The sequence below is a fragment of the Neofelis nebulosa genome, chromosome 4 (assembly GCF_028018385.1).
Source record: "Neofelis nebulosa isolate mNeoNeb1 chromosome 4, mNeoNeb1.pri, whole genome shotgun sequence".
NCBI classification, from domain to species: domain Eukaryota; kingdom Metazoa; phylum Chordata; class Mammalia; order Carnivora; family Felidae; genus Neofelis; species Neofelis nebulosa.
This window is the reverse complement of record NC_080785.1, coordinates 158,151,353-158,176,227: the sequence shown is the minus strand read 5'-3', so window position 1 is coordinate 158,176,227 and position 24,875 is coordinate 158,151,353. Positions and strand designations below refer to the sequence as shown.

General features: G+C 53.2%; 1 protein-coding gene and 1 long non-coding RNA gene across 5 annotated transcripts; one reads left to right on the top strand and one right to left on the bottom strand.

Moving 5' to 3' along the window:
- The first annotated feature begins 1,232 nt into the window (after positions 1-1,232).
- Positions 1,233-23,058, top strand: TPM4 (tropomyosin 4). Of its 4 annotated transcripts, none has more exons than XM_058727610.1 (9): positions 1,233-1,475; positions 6,856-6,981; positions 12,026-12,159; positions 14,255-14,372; positions 14,809-14,879; positions 15,792-15,867; positions 17,361-17,423; positions 17,509-17,578; positions 18,605-18,874. In XM_058727610.1, the coding sequence occupies exons 1-9, from the start codon at positions 1,362-1,364 to the stop codon at positions 18,685-18,687; spliced, it is 855 nt and encodes a 284-aa protein (XP_058583593.1). In that variant the 5' UTR covers positions 1,233-1,361; the 3' UTR covers positions 18,688-18,874. The 4 variants fall into 4 exon arrangements, with proteins under 4 accessions (XP_058583593.1, XP_058583592.1, XP_058583596.1 ...); XM_058727609.1 differs by lacking the exon at positions 18,605-18,874 and adding an exon at positions 21,624-23,058 and having other exon boundaries at positions 1,260-1,475; XM_058727613.1 differs by lacking the exons at positions 1,233-1,475; positions 6,856-6,981 and adding an exon at positions 7,219-7,543.
- LOC131510454 (uncharacterized) lies at positions 21,753-24,789 on the bottom strand. Its single transcript, XR_009261063.1, has 2 exons — positions 24,238-24,789; positions 21,753-23,769 (listed from the first exon to the last, which is right to left on the bottom strand). It is a non-coding gene; the product is annotated as an uncharacterized LOC131510454 (long non-coding RNA).
- Between the last annotated feature and the right edge of the window lie 86 nt (positions 24,790-24,875).

Here is a 24,875-nt window from a genome sequence, read left to right as displayed (position 1 = left end):
GTGAATGTATAGGGGGTTAGTTGTTCACTTTAATCAACAAGGATTTTCTGATCTTCTGGAGGCCGGGTACTCAGGAGGCCACAGATGATGCTTTGGAGCAGCTCACAGTTCCAACCTGATGATCAAATAATAACAATAATAATAATAGCCCCCATATTCTGTGCTTATGCTGCTGGGGCTCAGCGTGGGCAAGGCCCTCTGTGTTCATCATGTGAATGAATGAGTGAATGAATACACCTTTCTGAAGGCAGGAAATCTTACCCCAGGTTGCTGGAGGACAGAAGTGACGAGCATGGCAGGGGGTTGGGGGGATGCCCACACATGCCAAGGCCTGAAGGTGGGGAAATGGCAGCCCTCCCGGGAAGCAGTGTTGGGGACAGCTGGGGAGCAGAGGGCAGGAGTCTTGAGTGACAAGCTGAGAAGCTAAGGCCACCTCCTTTCCAGTGGTGCTGAATGGAGCAGGGAGGGCATCAGGGCCTGGTCTGGGCCAGCCTTGGCTTCCAAGAATTCCCAAGAGATGACCCAGGTCATTCTTGCCCTAGTGATGCCAGCCCACAGGGGCAGAGGAGCTGACAGAAAGAGACACAGGAGGAGGCAGAGATAGAAAGAAGGGCAGAGAAACCCTAAAGAGAGAGAGAGAGAGAGAGAGAGAGAGAGAGACAAAGAGATCCAGAGGGAGTCTGAGAGAACAAGACCAAAAGAGATGGGGAGACAGACACAGAGATAGAGAGAGACACTCATTGGAAAAGAGACAGAGGGAGAAGATGACGTGTCAGAGACTCACCAGAAAGCGGGGGTGACCCAGGGAGCCCCTGGGGCAGAGCGGGAAGTGGCTTGGAGTCCTGACCCCATACCCGGAGGCTGGACCAGAGGGGAGGAGAAGGGAGGATGGGCACCGCCCCACCCCACCTGGCCCCTACCCTGCACCCACGCACAAGCCTTCTTCTATGCTCCCCAAGCGCGGATGGGGAAGGTGAGGCCGGCCCGGCAGGCCAGGCCGCCAGGATCCTCCTGAGCCAATGCTGTGCCCGCACACCCACAAGGGACCTGTGTCAGCAGGTTAAAAACGGAAACGGGTCGGGCTCTTTCTTTTTTTTTTTTTTTTCCTTTGAGAAAATCCTAGGCCCAAATAAGGCGAGGGCTGCGGGGAGGCTGGTGAGCTGGCCAAGTCCTCCTGAGCAAGCGAGTGGCGGCCGGCCCGGCGGCCTGGGCTTGGGCCTCCTCCAGGACTCACCCGCCCGGCAGCGGGGCGGTGCGCCCGGAGCCTATAAGGGCCTCGCCCCCACCGGGCCGCTCAGTCCCGACCCGCAGCGCAGCCCCCACCCCGCAGGGTCCTCTGTGCCCGCACCCGCCGCCCAGCCATGGAGGCCATCAAGAAGAAGGTGCAGATGCTTAAGCTGGACAAGGAGAACGCCATCGACCGCGCCGAGCAGGCCGAGTCGGACAAGAAAGCCGCCGAGGACAAGTGCAAGCAGGTGAGGCGCCCACCGCCGTCTCTGGGCTGCTCCCAGCCTGGAGGCCAGGTGCTGGGCCGGGGTGGGGGGTGGGGGGGACTCTCGGAAGCCTTGGTCCCGGAGTCAGGAGGGGGACAGGGGGCGATGCTCTGGCTGGGAACGAGAGGCACCACTGTCTTTCCAGGGTCCCTGAGCTGGGAGAGAGAGGTGGCCCCAGCAGGGCCAGTGTGAGCGAAGTGAGAGAGAGAGACAGACAGAGACAGAGACAGAGAGACAGACAGAGGGCAAGCGTGAGCACGAGCGCAAGGAAGGGGTCTTTGCGCCAGATGCGTGTGCAAGCTGGTGTGCGTAAGTGTGTTGGGACGAGGGTGTGAGCGTGGAAGTGTGCGCTAGGAGGGGGTGTGGCCGACAGCGTACGTGAGGGTGTGTTTGTGAGTCTGCCAGCGTGTTGGTGGTGGTGTCACCGCGGGCTCGTGTGTGCGGGCGAGAGGCCGTGCGCTTGTGCCAAAGTTGACATGACAGCAATGGGATGTGTGTGTGTCGGGGAGAGCGTGTGTGTGTTCAGGTGACTGTATTTGTGTTGGCGTGTGTGTGCATGTTGGGGTGATTGTTTCTATCGGTGTGTGTATGTGCGTGTGTCAGGGTGTGGAGCTGTGCGTGAATGTGGGTGACCCTGGCCCCGTGTCAGCGCATACCCAGGTATGTGTGGACCGTGGGTCCACACTGGTGACCGCCCAGGAAGGGTGGCCGAGTGTGGGTGCGTAGTGGGGCCAGCTGTGTCCAGCTGCTGGGGGAAGCGGGTGAGAGTCCGGGGACTGGGCTAGTTGGAGACTTGAGGGTGAACCTGAAAATCTCCATGCATCTCTGTGTATCTCAGGTGCCTCTGACGTTGCTGCTGTGAACCCAGAAGGGAAAGGTGGGGCGACAGTGACAGGCAGTGGCCTTGGACTCAGAGCTCCGGAGACAAGCTTTCCAGGAGGCTCTGGCAGTAGGGGTGCATCAGGGAGCTAATGTGGCCAGTGGGCAGGGGTCTGGGCTGGGCAGTCCCAAGGCCAGGGCTCGGGGCAGAGCAGAAGTCATTTGTCTGGGTCTGGGCGGCCAGATCAGCCAGAGGGAGGAGGGAAGGGGGTGCTGCTCCCTCCATAGCACCCTGCCCCCCACAGGGCTCATCCACTGCCCCAGGGTCAACCGTCCAGCCCTCAGGGACATCAGGGTCTCAGATAAGTCCCGGGAGCCACCCAGGACAGTGACACTACACTCCTAGCCCTGCCCAGCCCATATGCCAGGCCAGCTTGGCAGGGAAAAGGGCAGGCTGTGAGCTCAGGCTGGCCCTGTTTCACAGCTCGGTCACGGGGCGCCCTGGAGCGAAGGCCTTCTGTGCCTCAGTGGCCCCACGTTTGAGACAGGAAAGTGACCGTGGTGCTTCCCTCATGACCATGGGAGGATGAGAGATGACTGCAGGTGGAGCCCTTGTCCCGGTGCCCCGCACAGAGTAAGCACTCAATAAATGCAGGATTATTTCCTACTTCCCCTTTGGGCCTCCCCATCCCCCAGTCTCCCCGGGCTTCCCTAAGAGCCTGTGACACACTGGGAGAGGCCAGCCCCGCCCCAGCGCTCCCTGCCACACTCCCTTCCTCCCTCCTGGTTCCCCTCCCTGGCAGATACAGCCGCCCCTCTTGTGCTGGCCCTGAGCTGCCTGCTTCCATCCATCATTTAGCCCTTGCCATGAGATGCTTAGCTGGGGATTCAGAGAAAAGCGAGTTTAGGGCTCTAATTTTCACTAAGGTGTGGGTGACTGATGCAGCATAATCTCCCCAGGCAGACACAAATTCAAAAGGAAAGGCTTCTCAGAGCTTTCAGCCAGCTGTATGGCCCCAAAGCAGGGACAGGTTCTCTCACCTTCAGCTGGATTTTTATTCTGTTCTTGTTTCTCCACGAAGTCACCCACTGGGGTGAGCTCGTGCTTGAATCCAGGCTGGATCTTCTTCTAACTTTGACTCAGGACACAATGCTGCCCCTCTCTGCACCCTCAGTGTTCTTATCTGTGAAATGGGGCACAGGCTACCTTTTGATGGCCAGGCATGGAACCCAAGATTCCAGAGGCCCAAAGCAGAAGCCACATTCCCATGGGGCGGATGGCCTGTCCTGCCTGGGAACAGAGGCAGGAGGCAATGAGGGACTCAACTTACCTGGAGAGCCTTATGCTTCAGGAGGCCAAAGAGCGTGGGCCGTGGGGCCTGCCTGACCCTTGGGGACCCTGCAGCAAAATCCCAATTCTAGGCCCTGTTTGTCCAGTGTGGGAACAGGACCAGGAGGCCCAGCCCCCCCTGCTTCCTGCCCGCTCCCCTCCCAGGGCAGTGACATCCGCCACAACTGGCCTTTGACCCCACATCCTGCCTCAGCCCTGCCCTAAGGCCCCATTTACACAGACTAAGGTGTGCAGTCTATGACCTTCCCAGCTGTTTTACAGGCAGGGAAACTGAGGCCCAGAGAAGGAAGTGACTTGTCAGAGACCTCCCAGAGTCAGGCCAAGGCCACGCCCTGCCCCCCCCCCCCCCCCCGACCCCAGCAAGGTGCATACACTAACACACACTCTGTGCTTAGAAACCGGACAGACGGAAAGAAACCCAGTTTGTCAGTCTTATTTATTTTTCATACCTGGCTCCAACCGCTGAAGGGTTTGGGGTTGTGTCATTGATTCATTCCGTGCACTTCCCCTGGGGTTCCGTGGGGAGCCCTGGGCCCGGTGCCATGCTGAGTGATACTGGGGCTCAGAGGGACCTCAGCCGGAGGCAACTCCAGGGGAGCCCAGGCTGGGAGAGACAGAGCCAGACATGGAGGGACGCTCCCCGCCTCAACAGTCAGGGGTGGGCCAGAGGGAGGGACAGGGGCTGGGAGGGTCCAAGGTGGGCGGTAAGGCTCTGCCCAGGGCAGCAGGGCAGGCTGCTCAGGGGAGGGGGCATCGGTGCTGGATGTGGAAGGTAGGCAGGAAGAGGGTGCACTGGGCAGGGGGCATGGGTAGCCTCCAAGTCAAGCGAAGCAGCTGTGGAATCAGTCAGCTCCTATCTGTACGGCCCGGGGACAAGTCCCTTCCTCATTCTGGGACTCAGTTTACCCTTCCGTGACATGGAGCTTTAGTGAAGCAGTACTTGTAGTGTGCCTGGCACATTCTATGAGAGAATGCATGAGGGAGGGGCAGAAAGAAAGGGAGAGAGAGAACCTCAAGCAGGCTCCGCACTGTCAGCACAGAGCCCAACATGGGGTTCGAACTCTTGAACTGTGAGATCATGACCTGAGCCAAAATCAAGAGTCCGACGTTTAACCGACTGAGCCACCCAGGCGCCTCAGTGTGCCTGGCACATTCTAAATGCCTCATAGCGCCCTGCCCACATTACCCCAGTCCCCGCCCCTTGTTGTCCAAATGTTGCCGGAAAATGTTGTCAAACACTCAACCATCTCAGCACCTGGATGAACCCAAAGCTGCAGAACTTGTTCTCACTCTTTCATGTTAAGAGAGCGCTCTGGTGGGCACATAGGTGGCACCTACGAAATACTGCACCCCACAGCTCCTTCCAGAAGGAAGTCAGGTGGACGCTGGGTCACGCTGACCTGTCTTTAAGGAAATTGGCTCATTTTCTCAGTCAAGGCAAAAGTTTCACAGCAGCTACTGGGGCACTCAGAGAGCACCACATCAAGGCTTCCATTTTACAGATGAGGAAACTGAGGTCAGAAAAGGGGACAGGGTATCATAGAGCTGGGATTTGGAGCCAGGCTTTTGGGCTTATTGCCTGAAGGTCCTTCCTTCCACTCCCCTCCCCACTCCCTAGCTCAGCAGCAGGACACTCAGTGGCCCTGAAGACAGGACAGGGGGCCTTTTAAGAATCTGCACAGGCCCCCCCCCCCGCCCCCGGCAGTTCAGTCAGTTGATACCCGCTCAGGTCATGATTTCAGGGTTTGTGAAACGGAGCACAGAGCCTGCTTGACATTCTCTCTCTCTGTCCCTCCCCCACTTGTGCGCACGCTCTCTCTCTCAAAATAAATAAATGAACATTAAAAAAAAAGGAATTTGCACGGGCACACACACACGCACACACGCACACACACACAAAGCATCTGGCACATTTTAGACATCACCTCGGGGGTGAGTGTGTAACCCAGATCAGATTCAGAGCTTGACCTAGAAGTCACATCAGCTTTTCTAACATACCTTCTTCGGGAAGTTAGAGAAAAGAAGGAAGTCAGAAAGGGATGCAGGAAAGCAGGCCTGGCCTAAGGGCCTGTTCAGAAGTGGATTCAAATCCTGTGCTGGGTGTTCTGGAGAAAGTCATTCTACCTCTCTGGGCTTCCTGCTGGGAAAAGGAAGCAGGAGGATGAAGTGAGGGCCTCCCGCCCACCCTGGGAGCATGGACAGGACCGGGGACATAAGTCAGATCAAAGCACGGGCCAGCCCAGACCAGAGTTAGGGGTAGGGGAGGGAGGTACAGCCTGGAGGTGATGGAGAAAGCTGACTCTTAACTGGTGTGGTGGAGGGCGATGGAGAGGGAGAGGTGAGGGGGTCTGTGGTTTGTATCCCACAGACCCGAACTTTTCACACTGGGAGTGCCCAGAGAGCAGCAAGTCTCCAAGGTAAACAAATAGAACTGAAAATTGGGGGGAAGTAAGGGACATTTTAATTAAAATGAACATAAGCCAGATGTGCAATAATTTTAAAGGTTTAACTTCTGCCTTCGAAGAAAATGGTCTTTGTGGGGGCATCTCTCTTCTGGCCAGGACCCCTAAGTACAGGAGTGGAGCGAGTCTGAGCCCTTCAATCTTTCAGAGTATTTTGTGAGACAGTCTGAGAACCACTCTCTTGGGCAATGGGGAGCCACAGCAGTTCTCGGCAGGGGGAGGGCAAACATAAACTTTCTAAGATTTTTTCTGGCTGCCAGTGTAGGAGGCAGAACTGGGGGGGGGGGGTGGGGGGGTGGGCACAGGCTGGGGCTTGGGGGACAGTCCAGGCCCAGAGTATGAGAGTCCTATTTCTGCCTAACCCGGGATCACCAGCAGGCCGCACCCCTGAAACTGGTATGCAAACCTGAACCTGTGTTCCTGGGAAATGGTTTCAGGCCTTGTTTCCCAAAAGCTGTGATTGATTCCGAGAGAGCATCTGGGACCACCCCCCCCCCCCCGCCCCGCCCCAAAAGATAAGCACAGCTGGTCCCAGGAGGTGGGAAGAATGTGAAAAATCCTATTAACAGGTAGCATTAGACTGGTGCCTAGTGTTGTTATCTCTGTTTTGCAGATGAGGCACCTGAGGCTCAGAGGCAGAGAGAGGGCTCCTGTGAATGGAGGGTGGGGGGCGCCCCTGCGCCTCGGGCACGTGGCCCCCAGGCTGACGCGTCCCCCCATCTGTCCCCAGGTGGAAGAGGAGCTGACGCACCTCCAGAAGAAGCTGAAGGGGACGGAGGATGAGTTGGACAAATACTCCGAGAACCTGAAGGACGCACAGGAGAAGCTGGAGCTGACGGAGAAGAAAGCCTCCGACGTACGTGCGCAGTAATGGGGACGCCCGCAGCTGGGCCGGGCAGGAGCCCCGGGGCCGGACGGGCTGGCGGGAGGGCAGCGCCAGGAGGAAGAGGAGGAGGAGGAGGAGGAGGAGGAGGAAGAGGAGAAGGCGGTGCCTCCCGGCGCTTTCTCCAAATAAGTCCCGAAAAGGGGCACTTTCCAGCAGCTGTGGCCAGCGGTGCCGACGTCAGGCCCTCCCCCAGCGGTGCTGACGTCGGCGGCCGGGCCGGGTGACCTCATCGCCCCGACGGCGGCAGGGCCGGGGGCGGGGAGAGGCGGGGGCGGCCCCGGCGCAGGCAAAGGCTCGGGGGGCCGGGGCGCGGCTGGTGCAGCTTTCGCCGGAGCCGGAGCCGAGCTGAGCGCCCGCCGCTGCCCGCCGCCCGCTGCGTGCGCCTCCGCGCCTCCGCGCCATGGCCGGCCTCAACTCCCTGGAGGCGGTGAAACGCAAGATCCAGGCCCTGCAGCAGCAGGCGGACGAGGCGGAGGACCGCGCGCAGGGCCTGCAGCGGGAGCTGGACGGCGAGCGCGAGCGGCGCGAGAAAGTGAGAGCCCGCGCCCCGCGCCCCCCGGCCCAGCGCGCGCTCCTTTCTCCCCTTCTCCCCGCGCCGCCCGCTTCCCGCGCTCCCCGGTCCTCCCCCCCTCCCCCACACCAGCCCGCCTTCGCGCCCTCCGGCCTGGCCGCTCCGGGATCGAGGACCCGCACCCCCCCCCCACCCACCTCCCCGGGCGGCCTGCTTGAGACCCCCTTCCTCCACGGTCGTCCGGCCCGGGCCTGGGGCGGGGGAGGGGGCGCCGCCTCCCGATCGGGCGTGGCTGGCCCAGCGAGTAATAGGGGGATGGGGCCGGGGAGGATGCGCGATCCCGGAGTGGGGAGGGGATGTGGGGGGGGGGGGGCGCCGCGCTGCCATCTGACTCCGGGCTGGCGCCGGGGTCCCGGGTAGGGGGTGGGGTGGGGGGGGACCGGACCCGCTCCTGGACCCAGGAGCGGGAAGTGAGAGTGGAAACATTGAGCTTCCATTGTCTGGGGTTGGACTGGCCGACACGGACTCGGGGGAGGGGGGGTGAGGTCGCACTTTCTCCCTTCTCCAGCTGAACTTTCCCAGCTGTTCCCAGGGGCGCGGCGACGACGTGTCGGCTCCTGGCGGGGGGCGGAAGTTCAGCCCGGAGCCGCCGGCCTTTCCGTCCCCAGCTGGTCCCTGCGGGAACGGCCGCCGAGCGACGGCCGCGGGACCCCGCCTTCCCAAAGGATCCTAGGAATGTTAGCTCGGGGCCCTGGACCCGAGACGGTTTTGTGTGCCTTCGCTCCACGCTGCGGGGCCGGAGACAGATAATGGGGCAGAACGAGGAGGCGCCCTCTTCGCCCTCTCAGCTTCCTCTGACCGCCCCTCGGGGCAGGACAGATGGTGGCAACTCCTGGGGCTGGGGAGAGATCTGGATTCTAACGCCGTCAAGTACTTAACCGCTAGGAACGCGTCTCCCCATCTGTAAAGCAGCGGGGACAGTACCGACCCCCTAGGAGAGCTGGGAGGGTCCCAGGAGTACAACCTCCCTGCAGAGCATCCGGCGCCGAGTAGGTGCTCAGTTCCTGGGCTTATTTTCCCCCTCCCTGTAACCTCAGAAGAGCCCACAGTCTGATGGAGGTGAGGGGTACAAACAGGGCTGGTTAGCCTACCCGAGGGGTTCAGTGTTCTGTTGTGGGAGCATCACAGGGAAGCTGCCGCTCGGTGGGGTAGGCTTCAAAATGGAAGTTGAGCATTATTCTAGAATAAGGCTTTGCTGGGAAGAGGGACTTAGGTGTGCAAAAAAGTTGGAGAGGGCCCAGGGCCCCTGAAAGCTGGAGTGTTGAGAGAAAGGGTGAGGACCCCAAAAGTGGAAAAGGTGTCATGTGTATTGTCAAGGCTGGAGGCGAGCCCCAGGCGGCTTCAGTGTTGGCCTGAGTGGAGGTGTTTAATCCTGTAAGTTGCTCTGGCGTGAAGAGGCCTCAGAAACCTGGTGCAAGCCTCAAACAGTAGCTGGTTTGGCCTCTTTCACACAAGGAACCGGCATAACCCTCCCTCTGATCTCATCCCAAGTCATCTCGCTGGAGGACGATTACTTCTGCTTAAAAATGGCCCTCAGCCTCGAGCCAAGACATAGGAGGAGGACAGTCCAGTTGGGAGGAAAGATGTTTTTGGAAAGTTGTGGACTTCGTAAAAAGTTTGCTTTTCAGAGCATGCGCCTCTTGGTCAGGATGGGGAAGTCTGAAGAAAAGTTCCTGGGCAAAGGAACTGAGCCCAGAGAAGGGAAGAAAAACCCAAAAACACACAACAAAAAACCTTTCTCGGTCTCTTGTGGAGAAAACCAAGAGCCGGCGTGTGGCAGACTTCTGGGTCTCCTCCCGACAGCTGGTTTCGTTTAGATTTTTGTGTGATTAACCGACATCTTCCTGTTCCTTTGCCACATGTATCTAGCAAGCCTCTTTTACCTTATAAGGGAAATCCTTTGTAGAGTGTAGAAGCTTTGATTGCAGGAAGGGGTGGAGCCCAAAATGACTAGCAGTGACTAGCAGTTTTTCAAAAATACATATATATGTATGGATGGATATCCTCCTATGTATCAGCGTTCTTTCAATTCCAGGCGGTTGAAAGTGTGCCAAAAGCATGGTTATCAGGACTCAGAATTCCCCACGTAAAGAAAGCCTCGCTTTTATTTTTTTGAAGACAATTCATGAGTCAAGCACCTTTGTTTGATGTTAAAAAGCAATTCCTTGATTGCTGGCGGGGATGGGGTTTCTTTTGGGGGGCGGGTGATGAGAATGTTCTGGAATTAGGTAGTGGTGCTGATGATGAGGTTTTGCTAATGTGCTAAAAAACTGTTGGGGGGAAAAAAATCAATTCCTGCCCTGTTGCTGAAGGAGTTAAAGAATCATGTCATCAGAAAGAATAAAAGGCACCCACTCATTGGAAGGGGTGGGTGAGTTTCTTAAAATAGTTCATCGGTGGTTTTAACAGAGGAAGTTGTGATCAGAGACACCTGTGGGAGTTTTCGCTCCATCTGCTAAGACTCTGGAGCTGAGAAAAGTTTCCTGATTCTCTGTGTTTTCCAGCATCTCTGGCCTCATTCTTTTACTCCATTTTTTTGCTGTATAAATTCAGGGGGCAGTGGGGGGGAGCCTGGGTGGCTCAGTCGGTTGAGCGTCCAACTTCAGCTCAGTTCCTGATCTCGCAGTTCGTGGGTTCGAGCCCCGCGTCAGGCTCTGTGCTGACAGCTCCCAGCCTGGAGCCCGCTTCGGATTCTGTCTCCCTCTCACTCTCTGCCCCTCCCCTGCTCGGGCTCTGTCTCTCTTTCAAAAATAAACAAACATTAAAAAAATTAATAATAAAACCAAATCTAGCACAAACTGATAGAAAAATATTTTTAAAAAATTCAGAAGGAAGGCAGTGGTTTCCTGCTAATTTTTATGGCTTTCCCCATTCAGAGATTATTTGTCTTGATATGAAGAAGCCAGTGTAGCTTAACACGTCTTCCCTCAGTTGAGTCAAATCTCACCAACTCTTTAGTATTTCTTCCTGAGAGTGGCTGGCCTCGAAGCCCCAGAGGACTCGGGTTTAACAAGGGAAGATCTTGCGGGGGGCTGGGGTTCGTGAGACCATTTCTCACCAGTTCTGTGACATTGAACAGAATCACTTCACCTAACTGAACCTCTCAGTTTCCCCACCGTAAAATGCTGGAGGATTTTTTTTTTTTTAAGTTATTTACTTTTGAGAGAGACAGTGAGCGAGAGTAAGGAAAGGGCAGAGAGAGAGGGAGAGAGAGAATCCCAAAGCTCTCACTGACAGCGCGGAGCCCAACGTGGGGCTCGAACCCACGAACTGTGTGATCGTGACCTGAGCAGAGATCAAGAGTCTGACACTTAACCGGCTGAGCCACCCAGGTGGCCCTATAACACTAGAGGATTAAGTGAGGTGAAATCATGGCGGTAAGAGCTGTCCTTTTGTGGGACTTCCCACATGCCGGGTACAGTCACTGCCACACCCTTCAGTTATGGGTCTTCATGGTGCCGGGACCAGGATGGGGGTGGTTCAGAGCAGTGAAGCAACCTGCCCGATGCCACATGGCTACGCATCGGCAGAACGGGGATTCTGACCTAGCACTTTCTGAGCCTGGAGTTTCTGCTTTTATGTATGCCACCATTTTCCCTTCCTTATAGGTGAAAATACCTTGAAAAGCCAGTATCCCTGTTCAGACATCCCTCTCGTGCCTGTAACCAACTTTTCTTTCCTTCCTTCCTTAACATCTGTCTGTCCCGTCATCTCTGGGCCAGACCTCATTCATGGTGGTGTTTGGACCCTGCTGCCCTCCTCCCTCACATTGTGTGGCCAACATTTAACTGAAGCTTCCATATGCTTGCATTTATCTTGCTGTGGAGGTGACTGGGAGTGGAGCTTTTTATTTTACTTATTTATGTATTATTTTTAAAGTTTATTTATTTGGAGAGAAAGAGCATGCATGGAAGGGGCAGAGAGGGGGAGAGAGCGCCCCAAGCCGGCTTCAGTGAACCAGCAGGGAGCCAGACGTGGGGCTCTAACTCACGAACCGAGAGATCATGACCTGAGCCGAAGTCGGCTGCTTACTGGACTGAGCCATCCAGGTGTCCCCCCGCCCCCCCCACCCCCCGGTGCTTTTTATGTGACAGGGTGGGGCCAGGGCACTGGTGGCCTTACTGTCTAGGCATCCCAGAGAGGCCAGCACCGTCTTCTCACCTCCTGTGGTGTATACTCTTCTCTTCCGTGTTGACTTGGCTGCCCGACCCATCCTGGGATGCACACCTTTGTCACAGAGTGGTGGAAATTTCCGAACATTTTCAGGGAAGATCATACAGAAATCTCCAGATGGGAGCGTGAATCCCTTAACCACCTGCACTCCCGGGTGGGCTTTGTCAGAGGAGGCGTGGTAACCGAGGGTCGAGTGCCGCGTGCACTGGGGACTCCTGGTGCCGTCTGGCCTTTTCCTTCTTAACCCGGCTGCACCTCTCATCTCCCCAGGCCGAAGGAGATGTGGCCGCTCTCAATCGACGCATCCAGCTTGTTGAGGAGGAGCTGGACAGGGCTCAGGAGCGACTGGCCACAGCCCTGCAGAAGCTGGAGGAGGCAGAAAAGGCCGCAGATGAGAGCGAGAGGTGAGGATGCTTCCAGCCTGGCGGCTTCGGCACTGGCTTCTCGGAAGCGGGGACTGTGCCGCGGGGCTGACCTCCCAGAGCCGGGGTGAGACCGAATGCGGGTGGTGTGGATGCGCGTGCACACACAGACCATGCACGGCAGCGCCTTGTCAACTGCCACGCCGCGTAGGGGCGTTTGTCGTCCTGGTGGTTGTGAAGGAAACTCCCGCTAGAGGAAATTTAAAAAATGGGTAGATGTAAGACTTGCAAGTAGGACTGTCACCGGAGACCGGTGCGCAGAGTGCCGCTTCGTGTGTCCTCTGAAAGCCACCGTGCATCTCATCTCACTGGTCACCTCCAGATATCAAGTTCCGGGGGGGATGGGGGGGGGATGGGCCACCCTCAAAATGGGCCGCGTGCATGGATGCTGGTTAACCGTGCCACCAGGCAGGCTTCAGGCTGCTGGGCAGTGACAACTGTACGTCAGGGACGCATGCAAACCACCTCTGTGGCATGCATTCGGGGCTCTGGCGGGATGCTCTTTCCTCCGGAGCAGGATAACTCTGCACGCCTCGGCGCGGGCTCTGGAGGACTGAGGGCAGATTGTGTAATTCACAGAAGCAGCCGTCTCTGCGCGGTGGAAAATGGGTCCCTTGTGCGGGGATGGTGTGGGCCGGGCCAGTGGTCATTCTGTATCTGCCACACGATCGCAGCAGGGTTCTCGTTTGGCCGGTCCACGGTGGTTTCCTGGTATAAACCCCTCCAGAGGATTCGTTTCGGATGGTGCTGTTGTGGCCCATACACCGGAGATTAGAAACTACTTGGGGAGTCTTGGAAATTGACTCTGCCGGTTGCCCAGACGGGAACTTTGGGCACGCTCGCGGAGGCTGAGCTGCGGCCGCCAGGAAGGGTGAAGGGCCCGGCCACAAGTTGCTCGGGGCTGTGCCTGGGGCCTGGGTTAGCCGCTGCCCGCGTTCACAGTCAGACCAGCCTGGCCAGATGTCTCCCTTCCAGGAGTTGACCAAACCCACTTACTTGTGTCATGTCACCAGAGGCCTTTGGTGACCCCCTCGTTGGAGAAGGCTAGTTTTGATAGAATTCTGTACTTGGGAACTGGAGGGTCTAGATTCCAGTCCTTCCACAGCCACGTACTAATCGTTGGGCAAGCCACTTTGATCTCTCCAGAGCTGCAAAGGTTTTCCAAGTCTGCCTGTCCACGGAGGTTAAGGCTCTGTACAGATGGGAAGGATGTTTTGAGGAATGGGAGCGACAGCCCGAATGGAAGTATTTATTAAACAGCAAGATATATACGGTCCTCCACTCTGGGCAGGCATGATGCACATCAATACGTTGTCCTGGGTTGGCCTCTTTTGGGGTATCTGAGCTGCCCTAGTGCACTCCGAGCAGTGCGGGCCAGAGTGAGCTCGTTTCCTGGTAAGCCAGCTGCATTGCACATTTCCAGCTGTCCCCGGGACACTGTCCTTTCCAAATTGGACGCATCCACTTCAGATTGGGCCGTCCTCACCCCTCACCTTGTTGGTACCTGCGTCTTACCTGGTCTTCCCATTCCTCTTTCTGGCTTCCATTCACTCCTGCTTTTGAAATGCTCCTGGGGTTTCCCTGTGTTCTCTTTTGGAAAGCCTCCCAGGACGCATACACACCTCCTCCCCCAGTGCAGCAGAACTCATCATTCCCACAGCTGCACTGGCCCAGACCCCTCATCCCATTGTGGTAACCGTTGGCGTGTCCGCACTTGTTACTAGTCGGTGAGGGGCCGTAGAGGATGGGAGCTGAGGATCTGGAGCCAGATCACCAGGGTTTGAGTCCCGGCTCTGCCACTTACTAGCTACGCAGCCTTGAGCAGGTTACTTGGCCTCCCTGTCACTCCGTTTCTTCCTCTGCAAAGTGGGGGATGAGGTTCCTGCCTCGTGGGGCAGTTGTGAAGGTGAAGGCCAAGGTGAAGTGAAGAACACCTCTGCAATCTTCTGTGCGGAGCACAGGTTCTTGGTGGGCATCAGAGAGGTGCTTGGATGACCAGGTGTCTGGAGGTATACAAGGGTGGTAATCTGGTTGGGGGGGGGGGGGGCGGCGGTAATGACAAAGTTGCTCCTTGCAGAGGAATGAAGGTGATAGAAAACCGGGCCATGAAAGATGAGGAAAAGATGGAAATTCAGGAGATGCAGCTCAAAGAGGCCAAGCACATTGCCGAGGAGGCCGACCGCAAGTACGAGGAGGTGAGCGGGGCAGCCCCGGGGCCGCCTGAAGGAAACGCCTGGTTGGGGCAGCTGTCCTTCTGCGTCCACGTCTGTTCTTCCAGAGATGGCCACTCGGCTAGGAGACGATCTTCCGCAATGCTAGAAAGTCCCGGGGAACTCTGTGGCACTTGTCTGACTTGGTAGGGAGACCCACTGGTCAGATCACGTTTTGTCCCGCAGCCGGGTGCTTTGGCACAGTTTGGCTGACATTGGGAATCCTGTGGGTCTGGGGACCTTGAAAGTTCTGTTGCTCTCCTGCTGGCCTCCGTGGTCTGCTTCCCTTCCTGTCTGCCTCCCTCCGGGGCCAGAGTCTTCACAGATGGTCTGGGGAGGGGCTTCACCGTCTGCAAGCGGGGAGGGGGGCATCCTCCTAGACGTGGTTGTTGGGGTCCCAGTTGGTCCTTTCTGTCTGCAGGTGGCTCGTAAATTGGTCATCCTGGAGGGCGAGCTGGAGAGGGCGGAGGAGCGCGCAGAGGTGTCCGAACTGTGAGTGGCAGAGAGGGACTGAGAGGGATGGAGCGGGAGGGAGTTGGTTGCACTGGGAATTGACTCCGACTTGGTAAGGCCAGTGCTCAAGCCAAGTGGAGGGGCATCTGGGACTCAGAGCTCAGCCCCTGCTCCTCGTCCCCATGGCTGACAGGGTGTCTGTTCTTAACTGCCCTGGGAAGCGCTTGTCTACGTGTTGACTCTTCCCACAAAGGTATTGGGAAATAGGAGTGAGACAGGCAGGAGCAGAGAGGCCGGGAAGTCCTATTTTCCCAGAGAGGATGATCTCAGGAAGCTGTGCCTTCTTAAGAGAACATTTGCCTCTGAAAGGCAGGCTTCCCTGTTGTGTCTCACTGCCTTGTTCCTGATGTCATTGTTTGGCTGGGACACATTCCTGGGGGAGGAAAGGTGGGAAGCTTGACCACAGTCACGCAAGCTCTGGGGGAACAAGAATGTCTCCCCTTGGTCTTGGGTGAGGAATCCAGCTCCATGGAGCATCCCGCCGCGCTGAGAGAGGGGAATCCGGCGGATCTGTTCTCGAGCCTGCCTCCCGGAGGGTCGGGTGCAAACCGATTGCTCTCTCCTCCCGTGCTCCGTGGCATTGTTGCACCTTCTGGAGTCAGCCTCATAATTCACAGATTTCACAAGTCCCAGTTGCCTCACCCCTGGCGAGAGCCCAGGAGTGCTTTACAAACCTTCCAAATACTCCTCGGCCTGCTGTGCCCTTGCCAGCCACGACAGGGTTTTGATAAGTGCACAGCACTCCGGCTCAGAAAAAGCCATTAACATTTTTCCCCCGCATTCCTTCTGGGGGCCCTAGGCAGCGGGGATTCCTCCTTTTTGAAAACCTTGAGGGGAATTGCCTGCTATGAGGGTGGATAGGGCGCCAGATTCCTTTGTCTCTCTGCACAGAAAATGTGGTGACCTGGAAGAAGAACTCAAGAACGTCACGAACAATCTGAAATCACTCGAGGCTGCCTCTGAGAAGGTTGGTGGCTGGCTTGAGTTGGTGATTTGTTGGACTTTCTTTTCTTCCCCCCAAGGAACACGGGAGCATGCCCAGGGTCTCAGGGATCTGACCTGTGTTTGGTAACAGTAGCTTTGCTGCCCAGCCACAAGGTTTTTCCCTCCATAAAAAGAGATGTCCAGTGGCTAGACTCCTTCTTCGGTGGGGTCTTGGTGCCACCTTCGCCCCCACCTTCTACAAGGGTGGAGATGGAATATGAGATTGGTCCCTGGTCAGGCACTTCCTAGGGAGAGCTGAGCATAATTGTATAAATACAGAGCCTCACTCTCAAATGATTCCCCTGGATCCCCTAGAAATACACTCTAACAAGTCAAGCAGCAGATATGAGAGGTGGAATTGGGCTTTTTAGGCTGAAATAGTATCCAAAGCAGTCATTACCGGAGAGAACCGCATCAGGAATGAACACACCCCTTCGTGGCCTGACCTGTGAATTCCCCATCTTTATTTCTTCCTCACCCTACCCCCCGCCCCCCGCACCCCAGGGCCCTCCAGTTGTACTGAACATCTAGGTTAGGGGTTTCTTGGCTGTATAGCCCCACCTACTTCTTTTCCTATCGTGTGGTTCATCGTGTTGGTCATAATTACTCAATTAACGATATGCCTTCCTTGCCAGATTGAAAGTTTTAAGGACAGGGAGTATATCTGTCTTGTTTAGCGCCATGTCATTAGTACTAACATGGATACTAAGATATTTGATGAGCAAATGTAGCTTATGTGTGCGTGCCAAATGCTGTCCTGGGCCATGGGGATAGATGTAACAGCGATGATATGGCTTCTGCTCCTCAAGGGCTCAGAGTCTCGTTGAGTTGAAGAGACTGGCCCTGTAATACAGTGCTTGAAGACTCCAACAGAGGGACCTTGGAAAGTTGGGAAATGTGTTACAAGCAGGTGACGTGTCAAAGGGCTATAAAGCATGATGATTGCCAGGAGCTCAGATTCCAGAGTCAGGTTCCAGTCATGGCTTGGTCACTTCCTAGCCATGTGACCCTAGACAAACTACTTAACCTCTCTCTGACTCCTTACTCATCTGTAAAATGGGATTGGGGATATCTGGCAACGGAGCAAGCAGCTATAAAGGTTAGCTAGTGCTGATCCGAGTTGAACCTGGCGAAACAAAACTAATTTCTGACATGTAGTGACGGGGAAAGGAGCATTCCGTGCTGGGGCAGGGGGCGATCTCAGGCCTGAGGCTGGGAGACTGGAGAGTGCGCAGGTTCCATCCCAGAGGGCTCCCCTACGGATGCACTCCTCAGTTTTGTGCCCATCTCTTCTGCCCGGAAAGGTGCTGCTTGTGTCCACTCGGCCTCCCAGGCGTGTTCGTGGCGCTTCAAGCACACGCTTTTCTCTGAGGAGCAGAGAACCTACATTCTTTTCTTTTTTTTTTTCTGTTTCCTTTCTTTCTTTCTTTTTTGGTCCCCCCCTTTTTTAAAGTACTGCTTTGGTTTCTCCCGCAGTATTCTGAAAAGGAGGATAAATACGAAGAAGAAATTAAACTTTTGTCCGACAAACTGAAAGAGGTGAGCGTGACCGTACCCGGCTAGTTCAACTTTCTCTTGGGGCTGGTCTCGAAGCCGTCTTAGGGACTCCTTTCTTTTCCTCCAGGCTGAGACCCGTGCTGAATTTGCAGAGAGAACGGTTGCAAAACTGGAAAAGACCATTGATGACCTGGAAGGTATGACACTGCGATCTCATTGCATTTTTTCGGCCTCCGCCTGCAGGACAATCTCCTGGCAAGTGGGAGGAGTCTGTGGAGGGGCTGAGCTGGGCTTTGTTCCTCTTAGGAAAGTGAAGTGCAGGGTGAGGGCACACCAGGAGGTCAGAAGCACGGGACAGGACCGTGCAAGTCAAATTCAGACTTGGGTCGCCACTTCTCAAGAACTAAAAGATCTCATGCTTAATTAGCTCCACATGTGAATACGGAGGCCCAAATATGGCTGATTTTAAAAGTCTTCAGAATTTCCTTCAATTTGCTCATTCCTGAGAGACGCCTTGCATTTTTAAAATGCCTTACATTTTTACAGAAGCTCTCTCCCAGAGCGCTCAAGAGTTTATCACAGTATGAGAAAATGGAAGCATAGAGAATGTAGAGACTGAATAAAGACTCCAGTCTGCAAGTCTGGTGCCCACATATCCCAGAATTTCTTGAAGAGTTCCAACTTAAAAAAAAAAAAAAAAATTCTGTCCCACATTCTTCATAAAATAACCAGGAAATTCCAGAATATTGGGATTCAAACATCTCCTAAAACCATCTCTCCCACCCAGAAAGGGTACAGAACTTATTCCCCAGACCGTGTGTCCAGTGTTTGGTTTGGGAGGTGAGGTTTCCATATAAGGGAAAAATCTCCCCGTTCCAAAGTATATATAACCTTTGGACTGGGTGACATCACTGAAAGTCAGAAATAACCTGGGGCGGGAGGTTGGGGGTAGACGCTGTGTCCATTTCTAGTCTCCATTCTTTCAAAGGTTCATTATAGCTAATCCCCTGCAGGGCCCCAAACCACTTGGAAACCTCTCCGTTGATCTTTTGTTTTCTCATGTGTTTGACATAGGACACAGCTTTCTTTCAGTTCATGCTTTCTTTTCTCACTTTTGTTTCCTTCCTGTCATTGTTCATCTGTGGCACTCCACTCCGACCCTCACGTTCTGTCCCCTGTACCTCTTCTTCCGAACTGTCTCCCTGGGGACCTCCGCCCTCTAGATGAGCTATATGCTCAGAAGCTCAAGTACAAAGCTATCAGCGAGGAACTGGACCATGCTCTCAACGACATGACCTCTCTCTAAGAGGGAGCTGGGGTGCCGCCCTCTGTCCTAGCAATACTGAAGTTTGCCTTCTCACTGTGGTGCCTACAGTCCCGTGGGCTTCTCGAAGCTCCAGTGGTCTGCCTCCTGGTTTGGTCTTTCAAGCCTTCCTCTGCTGTGTCTGTGACTGTGTGACTGTGTGACTGAAATAAAGACAGGCCTCCTCATGCCCAGGCCCTCTCATTGTCATGTTCTTCCCTTGCCGCTTTTGAGCCGTAGCTGTGATGCCCTGGACCGTGGCTACAACAGAAAGTGGGTGGTTCCAATGAAGAGCTCATTTCAAAAAGAAAGTTATGCCCACATGATTCTTTTCCGACGATACGAAAACAAACGCCAATTTGGCATGAGCTCTCAAATATGTTGCTAGCGAACTATATCTGCGTGCCGATAAGCAGTTTTTCCTTAAATAGAAATTGTTTTTGAATGGAGACTCATCCGACCTCTTAAGCAGCTTAATAGAGTCAGCAGAATGTGCAAAAACTGGCAGGCTCGTGTCTACAAAGAGGCTACTCTTGAGCGGGTTTTGATCTACGGATTCAAAAAGCGGCAATGGCATTTTGTGGTCTCCTTATTCCGCCTTTTCACACATGTTCTCTCTGTTACTCTCTTGAGAATGGTGTCTAGGGTCCCCTATATCTTCATTGTTCATGGAACATGTATCCAGCCCTCCCAGTCCTGGGAGGAAGTTCACCAGGGAACCTCACCTCTATACCCTGCCCTTAGAAGACAACTATACAAGGAATTAAAGAGCATCCCATTAGCAGGGAAAGGGAGTGGAGGCTGCTGGAAAGCCAGACAAAGAGAAAGGATGCATTCCTGAGTTCCAACAAAGTTGCCTGAGATGCTAACATCTCCTCATACTTGATTTAACAAGAACCAGGAACCTTGCCTTGGTTTGGTGAGCACTCATAAAGTTAGCCTGTGGGTATATTAAAAAAAAAAAAAAAAAAATTAGCCTGTGGGTACTAAGAGGTCACACTGAAAGTGACCAAAAGCTTATACATTTTTCCATAAGAATGCACATTTCAAATATTCTTATCCACTTCTCTGTACCCACCCCCAAATTATCCCAGAAACACTGACATGTTAGTGTCAAGTCTTGTAGACTGCCCCTTGAACCTGGGAGTGGCAGGAAAATCTCCAGTTAGATTGATTTTTTTTGTCACTGTAGCTTATTCCTCAGCCTGTAATTTCTTATTCAGGTGGGTTCTTTGTATTCACCCCTCCAAAGTCCATCTCCCTTAAACGACCCACACCCTTCTACTCCCAGCCTCTTCCTGGTGTCCTGTCATCCCCCCCTGAATTTTTGCATAAACCACTCCCCTCACACACTGCCATACTTACGCCCCTGGGAAAATTAGCCTATGAAGGGGTGTGTGGGTGTTTTGTGTTTTCTCTCTGTGTGTATTTGTTCCTGGGACTTTTCCAGACCTAGGTATCCTCCGCCCTTTGAAATAACTGCAGCCCTGCTTATCCAGTCGTTCAGCTTAACTAAGCAACTAGGTGGAGCCTCATGTACAGAGATTAGGGCTACAGAAATCTACAACTACCTGTTATGTTATCTCACACCTACCACAAAGTAGATGCCAGGGAATCTAAGCGGTGAGTTGAGGTCAGCATCTGTAGTGGGGAGACCTGGGTTTGAATCCCAGCCCTGCCATTTCAGCCGTGGGACCCTGAACGAGCCGCTTCACTTTTCTGCAAAACAAAAGCGATGTCTTGGTTGGTTAAGATTAGGAGAGACAATGGAGACATTGGCTCGCGCCGAACCGGCGCCGTCCGTCCAGATTAGTCGGGCCCAGGTCACTCTTCCTTTCTGACACAATCCGCCCAGATCGTAGCAACTTGAGGTTCTAAGGGCCTCATCGGATGAAAGGCCCAGCGGTTGTAGTTGAAAGGTTGCCACCTTCGCAGCCTTTTTTTTTTTCCTTTCTGAAAATGTCCAAGCTGATCCTATCACATTTTTAGGAGGCATTTTGCTTTCCTCCAGTATTTTAATGATTCTTGGCCTAGTCCTCTTATCAGCCATCACTCATCGCAAACCGGTTCTGTCCTGAGCTCTGTCACGCATAGCTTTAAATGGCATCTCGCTGTTTTAGTTTTTAAATTTTTTATTTTATCAGCTCGGTCATTTAATAATTCACCCGTAATCTGACTTAGATTTTAGTCATGCTGCATTTCTCTGGGGTTTGACTACATTGCTGTGGACACACGGACACAAAAACACAATTATGCCTGGAATTTAAATGGCCATTCCCAGAAGCTCCAAAGGAGAAAACGGGTTTCAGGATTATAGTTTCCTACCAAAGGCCACCAAACTGGCACTAGGGGAGAAATGTCCTGTTTCCCAGATCTGATGTTTGTGTAGCACTTCAGAAGTTCTGTAGGGTGTCTCATTTATGTCCTTATGATAATTCCCACACCACACATTGTTGTCCTTATCCTTGACAGACGGGGAAACGGAGATGTAGCAAGATTAAATGCCTTATTTCAGAGGGACGGCTGGGGCTTACATCCAGGTGTTCTAACTCTAGACTGCCAGATTTACCAAGTTAAAACACAGGACACCCAGTTAAATGTGAATTTCAGATAGGCAATGAATAGTTCTTTGGCCTAAGTATATTTCATGCAACATTCGGGATAGACCTGTACTATAAAATTATTTGTCGTGTACCTGAAATTCAAATTTAGTTGAAGACTCTGTGTTTTATCTCAAAACCGTATCTGACTCCCGTATTTGACACTCCAACCCTGTTAGTAGATGGTGTTCTGCTATAATTAAATGCGGAGTACTTTCTCCGCTATGACTTTCACTCTGACGGTGTGGGGTTTTAGAAGCTTTTTTTTTTTTTCTTTCTCTTAACAAAATTTTAGATGCTTATTAATTTATTTTTCCCCCCACTCTTAATCCTCACCAGAAAAACTTGCCCAGGCCAAAGAAGAGAATGTGGGCTTACATCAGACACTGGATCAGACACTAAACGAACTTAACTGTATATAACCAAAACAGAAGAGTCTTGTTCCAACAGAAACTCCAGAGCTCTGTGTCTTTCTCTTCTCTTGTAAGAAGTTTCTTTTGCTATTGAAATCTTCGCTTTGCTGGAAATGTCAAGCAAATTATGAGTACGTGACCAAATATTTTGTATCAGAGAAGCTTTGAGCACCCCGTTAAATCTCATTCCTTCCTTTTTTCAAATGGCACCAGCTTTTTCAGCTCTATTTTTATCTTTAAGTTGCATTTATTCATAAGGTAGGCAGGGTATTTCATACTGAGCATACGCCTATAGAGACCGAGGGCGTTTGGTTCCTGGGAGAATAGACAAACTTATACTTTCAAAAACCAACTCCAGTGTCTAGTCACAGGTAAACTTAAAAGGCCGCAGAATACATAACCTTCTGGGCCACTGTTGGTCACACGACAGGTAGCCAGGGACCATCCCATTAAAATGGGTAGGGATTTTCCATCCAGAGCATAAAAAAAGGGAGGAGGGGGAAGAGGGCTTGCCTTGTGGGAAGTCATAAACCATAGATCAACCTTATCATCCTGGCTCTTTCCCACACACCACCATGCAGAACAAACATCCTCTGGGCAGGTAGTATGAGAATGCTTGGGAAATCATCGTAATAAGTACCCAGATATTTTCTGGATAGATCCTATGTTCCTCTACAGGTTTCTTTCATTCTGAGGTTCTCTGAGGAGCAGATCTCTTATTCCAATAATGGCCCATGCTTGTCTGCTCTGATCTGAGACCATCTGCTTAGCAGGAATGAGTGTGGCAGAATTCAGTCTCGTTCAGAGAAGTCCGATCAAAAAGACTGCGAGCCATCAATAACTGAGCAATGCTGACAACTACTGGGCAGAAGGGTCCTCTCTGACAGCAAAGTACAGATAAAGCAATGGGCCTCGCTTCCTCTCCTGTATGCTTCCGGGAATAGCAAACTGAAGATTTACTTATGTAGGACTTTAATTCCTTCTTCAGGACCAAGTTAATGAAAGACCAAGAAACTCCTGATTAAACTGGATATGGAGCATTTTGTAGGCACAGCTGCATTTTGGCTTTGTTGTCTTTCTGCTTTCTGGGGTAACATCTCAGAGCTGAAACATTCCACATTCCCCAGCAGTGTGGGGGCCAACTCAAGTTTACAATTCTGACAAAATCACCCTGCTTCTAGCTTATCCAGATTCTCTGCCCCTCACTCCTATTTATTAAGCATCACACTACCCAGAAGGTACACTAGCAAATTGTGCAATTAAATAAAACGCACACCTTTCATTTAGATTCTTGCAACTGTATCATATGTAATAGTATCACTTTTTCTACATTTTGGTCAAATAAATTTTTACATAAACTATCATTTGTGTGAACTTTAGAATGTGTTTGGGGGTGGGGGGACACATAAGGTATTCTGGTTCAGCGAACGTTAGTAGGATGGAAAGATTACTGTGCCAAGATGATTAACAAATGTTATCTGCTTTATACCGTGACTTCATGATAGGAGGATTATTACCTCTATATTCAGGTGAGAGCACTTGGCCTCAGTAATTCAAAAGCTCCTGTCCTTTGTTATACACCCAGTCCCGCCTAAGCCAGGCTGTGAAGAATAACTAGGATTTTAATAGATGAGACAGGAGCAGGGAAAATGGTCCCTGTTGCTTGACTCAGGAAGGCACAAGGCCTGCCTGCGTAAGGCTTCTGTGTGTTGCGTATATAAAGGAAGGAAGGAGGAAAGTTGGAAGGTAAACTGGTCCATAGTGATGAGAGCCCCAACTTAATTTGGTCAGGAGTGGAGAGCCGCTGAAGACTAATCAACAAAGAAACACATTAGGAAAATCCACTTAGTCATTTTCAGGAAGGACTAGAATGGGGGGGTAGACTAGAGGCGGGGTGGCCAGTTAGGAAGTGGTTCCTGTTAATCCCAGATACTGCTTGCCTGGGAATGAAAAGGAAGTGATCTGGAGGAAGATAACTTGAGACAGCTGACTGGCTGGCAGGTAACTCGAAGAGAGTGTCAAAGGTGACTGCAGTTTCATTACCAGAATTGCTTTGATATTGGTCTCACGATCTGATGGGATAAGGAGTCAAAGAGAATTGAAAGCCAAACATTCGTGTGTGTAGACAATTTTTTGCTCACCAAGTGCAATTAAAAACATTTCCTTCATATTCAACATTTGGCGGACGCTGTGAGCTTGTTTCGATGGCAGAAACGGAATGTCAATGAATAAAGTATCCTCCCCTTCTCTAGGTGCCCTACCATCACTAGATTGAAGTTCTTTCTCTCCCTCCTGCCCACTCCCTGGGGCTGCAGTCTAAAATGCAGATACTGTTATAGTCCATCTGGAGTCTCGCATTCAACAGAAGTATTCAGTGTTTGTTAAATTGATCTCAGGTCTCAGGGAGCTTCCCAATCCCGTGAAGTGTATGCGGAACCTAGGGCATACCTAGGCATAACCTAGGTTAAGGCCAGATGGCAATGACTTGATCCCAACCGACCACCAACGGGTAGTGGGTAAGTGTTTTAGAACAAACATACCACAGAGTGAAATCTGGATTCGAGAATAATCCAGGAGACCAGTGCAGAGAAGAGCAAGATTCAACAACTACTAGAACCCACATGTGAGGGTGAAAGAGAAGTGTCTGAGCGGGCTTCGGTTTCACTCGGAAGGTAATTCAGGCCACGCCAGTCTGAGTAGAAGTTGACACGTTCGGTTGTGGACCTGTCAAAGTACCTTTGCCAAATCCACAAAGCAGCTGGACACAGAAGGATGGCGGGGCTATGTGGATTCCTCCAAGAATCACCTGTGCGGAGATCTCAGCAGCCACAGTATTGAAGGAGATCACCCAGAGGGCGGAACAGACCTAGAACCGCGAGGAACTCCTAAGGGGCATGTGGAAACCCCAAAGACTGCCATGGGATCTGAGCAGCAGCATGCAGGGAAGGGAGGCGTCGCGGCCGAAGAAACCAGCCAGTAGAACGGTCCAAGTCCCAGGAAGGTGGTCGCTAGCGCCCAACGTTACAGACGCCAAAGCCGACGTGGCCGGCGGCTCTGCTTGAAGCTCTCCCCCGCCCCCCGCCCCCCCCCCCCCCCCCCCCCCCCCCCCCCCCCCAGCAGCCAGATCAGTAGGGCTGGTCCTAGAGGGAGGCAGGAAGGGCGGCCAGGGCCGGCTTGG